Source organism: Scleropages formosus, chromosome 4 (genome assembly GCF_900964775.1).
Source record: "Scleropages formosus chromosome 4, fSclFor1.1, whole genome shotgun sequence".
NCBI classification, from domain to species: Eukaryota; Metazoa; Chordata; class Actinopteri; order Osteoglossiformes; family Osteoglossidae; genus Scleropages; species Scleropages formosus.
Genome location: NC_041809.1, coordinates 4588823 through 4594331, shown reverse-complemented (window position 1 = coordinate 4594331; position 5509 = coordinate 4588823). Strand labels below are relative to the sequence as shown.

General features: G+C 46.8%; 1 protein-coding gene across 1 annotated transcript; it reads left to right on the top strand.

Moving 5' to 3' along the window:
- Positions 1-427: 427 nt before the first annotated feature.
- Positions 428-5017, top strand: vip (vasoactive intestinal peptide). The gene is made up of 7 exons (XM_018740082.2): positions 428-651; positions 1238-1341; positions 1817-1927; positions 2165-2269; positions 2912-3043; positions 3343-3451; positions 3985-5017. The coding sequence occupies exons 2-7, from the start codon at positions 1247-1249 to the stop codon at positions 3991-3993; spliced, it is 561 nt and encodes a 186-aa protein (XP_018595598.1). The 5' UTR covers positions 428-651; positions 1238-1246; the 3' UTR covers positions 3994-5017.
- Positions 5018-5509: the final 492 nt, after the last annotated feature.

The window sequence follows — 5509 nt, the reverse complement described above, 5'->3', positions numbered from 1 at the left end:
TTGAGCACCTATGTAAATATCTCGAAAAGCACCACGGCGAGGAGCGTCCACGCGCGCTGACTCATCCGGACCGCGTTCTTTCCGGGGGAAAGAATTGTGTGCGCAACTCGCTCCGCCTTTCCGCAGATGTTGCTGTCGAAAGTTTCCTTTTGAAGTTTCTTCGGCCTGTTCGGGGCAGCGGCTGCTGCCGTGGGATGAATCAGCATCATGCGTGACATAAAACGTCCCATTCCTCAGGACCAGAACTCAATTCTGCCTCGACTGGCCAGAAGCCGCGCGCCAACAGGCTCGTGACGAAGGCAAGTCCTCCCGGTGGGACCGCTGTGACGTCATCGCGACCACCGAATCCCGCCGCCTCGCGCGGAGGCGACCAGGCTTCCCAGGTATAAAAGGGAGCGACCGCGGCCCGGACCGAGGAGAACCGGGCTGCTGAGTGAGTCCGCAGTGAAAGTGATCGCAGCGGACGGGCTCTGTCTGTCATCCACCAGCCAGGGATAAACCCGAGCGCAGAACTATTAGAACAACTAGTATATATATATTAATTAGAGCAAAAATAGTAATAACTGCAACTCGAGGAGAAGAGCCGAGGGAGGAGCCGCTTCCAGCACCGCGGAGAGTTCCTGCGCAAGTCAAGAGCAGCACACGGCACAGGTGAGTGTGTCCCGCTCCCGCTGCCGCTCCCGCTCCCGCGTTCACGCAGCACCGCGTGTTCCGCGACCCTCCCGTGGCGGCGAGCGGCGAGCCGCGGAGCGCGAGGGCGCGAGAGCGGCGGCGCGCGCTCACTTTCCCGTTTCCAGCGAGCGAGAACTCTCGCACCGTCCATCGATTGGAAAGAAAGGGACGCAATATCTATATACATGATACATAGCAGCCGAATATTGTCATTCGGCTTCGGACTTTTAGAGGTTCTGCAGGTGTTTGCGCGCGGGGCAAAATACTAGTGCAACGCTTAGAAATAACGGGGGGAAAAGTGCGGCGGTGTGCGATATAATTAAATAAACCCGGCTACGAGTTTAATTAGTGCTCGTTATACACGGTTGTCATTATGTTTGATGCCTCTAAATTAAACAAAAAAAAAAGAAGAAAGCTGTGAAAGTTTGCTGCTCAGCTGGTTCTATATTTTAGGGAAAATAGATGTATTACAACAACAACAATAATAATTATAATGATGATGATGATGATGATAATGATGGTGATAACAACAGTGCTGGAGTACCGTGTCCTTTTCGCGGTGCAGATACAAAGGATGCTCCAAAGGACGGGCGCTCCGCTGCTCCTGCTCGCCGCCCTGTGCGGTGCGCTCTGCTGCCGGACGCTCAGCCTGCCGTACGGCTCCATCAGGTAAGCCGCACACCTCCACCGCGGTCATCCCTTTGGCTCATCGCTTCTTCCCATCCATGCGCCCGAGTCCTTCCGTGAGCGGGAGCACTTGTGTAACCGGGGCAGGACAAACACTAAATACAAGGGTTTTAAAGTACACGTGAAGCCTTTAGAAGTATAAAGTTATAAAAACATGAGCACATAGGACGACTTCTGCCATTGTCATTCGGACAAGGAGGAGAAATTCAGTCCCTTCGACGTGGATTTTAAAACTGCAGGTTGAAATTTTGATATTTGGCTAATATGCAATATTTATGAAACAGATTATTATAAGGGGAATAATGGTCATCGTTGTTGCAGTGTTTATTCGCCTGACCACCTTGACTGAAAATTAGCAGGCAGTTAGTGGCTCAAATACCTCAGTTCTGCTTTTGAATGGACCTAAAGTTGGGTTTATTTTACTCCTCACGTTTGAGTAACTGCTGTGAACCCGCAGGCTGGGCAATCTGGACGGAGACAATGAGAACTGGACAAAGACACCCTCCATACAGGACTCCCTGCCGGAAACGTACAAACTTTACTACGATTTATCGAATGCGGTGCAGAGGTACAGTTGCTCCTCTTCAGCTCCTCACCACACTCCTGCATTTGAGTGCCCGAAGGTGTATTTCTGGCATCACACCTAATGCAGTTGGATAAATCGGAAGCATTACACCGTAGGGGATGTATGATCCCTTGAAGAACACTTCTCTAGCCGCACTTTCCACTGGCTTCAGTGCGCGTGCAGTGCATGTTGTAATATTTCATCGCAATATCATTAGTGCCGCTGCCTCTGTGTTCTCAGACCCACGAGACATGCAGATGGTCTCTTCACCAGCGGGTACAGCAAACTGCTCGGGCAGCTTTCTGCAAGGCGGTACCTGGAGTCCCTGATGAGCAAGAGAGTCAGGTAAACCACATCACATTCCAACATTTCCCATGTGCTAAGCATGGCTATGAATTTTGTTAAATGCACCTAGAAAAATCATTTGGATAAACGTCATAGATACATTTTTGATAGATAATAGACAGACAACTGCATCTCGGTACCACGCCCATAATTTAAAAATGTGACGTGAAGAGAGCATTTATTTTACAACTATAAATGGTGTTTGGTGATATAAAAGGTGTAATTCCTTATTTACGGTTAAATCTTGCGCTCGCTGTTGTTACGAGAAAATGTTCTTGGGAAAGGCAGTGTAACACAATAAACTGGGACTGAACAGGGTGTTCTGTGAAAGAGAGAGGCAGGCTGAAAATGAATGTTTTATTAAGACGACGCATCCTGTCAGGATGGGCTGGTCATCGAAAATGTGTGTGAAAATGTGTGTGTGAATGTCAAAAACATTAAGAGGTTAAAGATCGGTGCTGTCGGTCTTTGTCTCTGTCTCGCCCATTGAACCACCAGAGTCGTATTAATGTCACAGACAGATTTTTAAACTCTGCGTATTTTTCCTTTTCATACATTTACTGCTGAGGAGCAATGATGCCCAGATCTTGTGTTTGTCGTAGAAATGAAAAGAATTTGTTGATTTTTCTTTGGCACCTGAAGCGACGAGTTCATGGAGGACCAGGCGCCTGTCAAACGCCACTCAGATGCCATTTTCACAGACAACTACAGTCGCTTCCGCAAACAGATGGCAGTGAAGAAGTACCTGAACTCCATGCTGACCGGGAAGAGGAGGTATGAGCTGGCAGGACACTCAGACTGGACAAATTTGCATCATCCCGAGCCTCAGCTTACATCGAAACCCGTAACACCCATGACTGCTCGATCTTGGAAGTCCGGGGTTTGAGCACTAACTGTTTTGGCTTTCTATGGTAATAACTACGGTACAAGTGGTTTTGAAACGATGCTGTACAAATACTGGTGAAAGGCCAGTGGGCTCCAAGCCTCGAGCACTCATTGACAGCATTCATAATCGCTTTGTTCATGCTGCACTTGTTTTAATGCTGTTTTGTCGCTTTCCTGTCCTCCGGCAGCCAAGAGGACCCTCCAGCGGTGCAAGAGGAGTCCACTAGAAGCGAACAGTCCTTTCCAGAAAGCTTCGATGACGTCGCCGTAGACGAGCTGCTCAACCACCTCCCATTGGTAGGGGTCTGGAAAATACGTACGCGCACGGTGGCGTCACCGAGGGTCGGCGGTGGCAGGTGGGGGTTGGGGCACGGGGATCCAGCCCACGCATTTTCATGCTCTGCATCCAGTCAGGGATTCAGAGAGGTTGGAGTACTGATCGTTGATGGGTTTTCATGATCGATGAGGAATTGCAGGTTCACGTAGACCCGCTAGGGTGCCGTTTTAGACACTTGAAACCTAGAAAATCTCAGGCATGCAGCACAGGTGACCCATAACCAGCCTGGACCACTGGCGTTTGGGACCCATGCTGGAGATGGTCTTTTTTCTGGCGTTCTCAGCAGTAACAGCAGTCCACGCTTGGCTTTGCCCAGCTGGGAACTGAGCAGCAGACTGAACAAGTAGAAGGGCAGTAAGGGGCAACAAAGTGGAACTGGGCTCACGCAACCGTCCAGGGATGAACCCGCTACATGAAAACAGTGTTTATTCATCTGATCACCTCGACCGGACACTTCATTACAATTTCTCTTTGTCACATTTCTATTTTCCAGACACTTTGAGGAAACCCCAGCGAAGAGAAAGCCGCGATCATTCATCATTATTGATCTGATACGTTACGAGCGTTATGAGGACATCAACAATCAATACCAAAATGTTTCCGTTGAAAAAAATAAATACAATTACTTGTGGCCCGTATACATAAAGTAAATGTTTACATTGTACATAATTTTCTTCAGTTAGAGGATTTCGTCTGGCGCTGTACATAATGTGTGTTGGCCTCGAGGCGGGCAAATTGCTTGGACTAGTCTTCTGTAAATGGTAGTTCAATAAATGCATTTTAACAAGCACTGTACTGGGTATAGTACAATTATATTGTATCATAGAAGGAAGGACAGTGAGCAGAGCTGCACACTATTAACACGACTCATTGCCCATTTCTACTAGCGTTAACCTACGGTACATACAATCATCCAGCACTTTCGGCGACGCAACGTTCGGCTTGCTCAATATTAAAAGACGTCCATTTGTAACTCAAGTACTTCTGTAAGAAGATCCGCCTTTTATTTCCGTTGATGGCTCCGAGTGAACGTGGCGCGGTTTAAAGAGAAATCAGACGTATTTGCGGAGGACTAAATATGAACCACAGGGAAGTCTGGTGGTGAGTATCTGTCGTTTGTACTGTAGCGGGACCTGAGAAGTCTGGTGACAGACAGAACAATTTTTTCTTATTGAAGTTTTTCTTTGGGGGGGATGGATGGGAAGTGCAGCATGCATTGATGTGGGAAAGCAGGTTTATTTAATTTGAGTTAATCTGCAGCCACCGAGACAAAATACAAAATCCTCTAATACGTCCAAACTGTTTTTCTGACATGCAGATTCAGAAACCGTGGTTGAGTGCAAATGATTTCAAAATCGACCATCAAATTCCTATATGTACTGTTCCGGGGGGGTTGTAAATATTCACAAATATTCAGTCGGAATATGACATTCACAACTTATTGTGCGGTATATTTTTCAAGACACGACTGAGGTCGGATCGAAAAAGAAAAAACTGTTTTCAAAGGTGTTACTATTCGGTTTTTAAGGCATTGCAAGAAACTGTCTTCTTAGTTTTCTCTGATGAATGTAACTTCTAACATATGCAGCTAATAAAAGATTATTTACTAGTGCAAACCTGTACTTTGTGTGTGAATTTTTTAGATCCGCTTCCTTTCCCGTTTCACTGATAGAACTTTACTTCGACGGTTAAGAGCAACGCATGGCCAACGTAGTACAGGTTCGAATGCAGATGCAGAATGACAGCAGTCGAACGACCGACAGATGGAGAACCCAGAGGCATTAGCGGAATAAGAATCACACATCACTGTTTTATAGTCAAAAATATGAGCAAAATTTGCTGTTGAGCCAGGAAATTCCATCGATCTTGTCAACGTTCGCCTCTCAGTTCTCGAACTGTTTGTGCCGTGATAGTGGGTAACAGACATCCTGGGGAATGCATACATTACAGGTGGAGACATTTCAGCTTATACTTGAACTTTAAAGATAGTTAAAAAAAATATATATATTAGTAGGAAG

Coding starts and splice junctions, on each gene's coding strand:
- vip (XM_018740082.2), top strand. CDS start 1,247: ATGCTCCAAAGGACGGGCGCTCCGCTGCTCCTGCTCGCCGCCCTGTGC. Junction 1,928..2,164: donor TTATCGAATGCGGTGCAGAG/GTACAGTTGCTC, acceptor CTGTGTTCTCAG/ACCCACGAGACATGCAGATG. Junction 3,044..3,342: donor ATGCTGACCGGGAAGAGGAG/GTATGAGCTGGC, acceptor GTCCTCCGGCAG/CCAAGAGGACCCTCCAGCGG.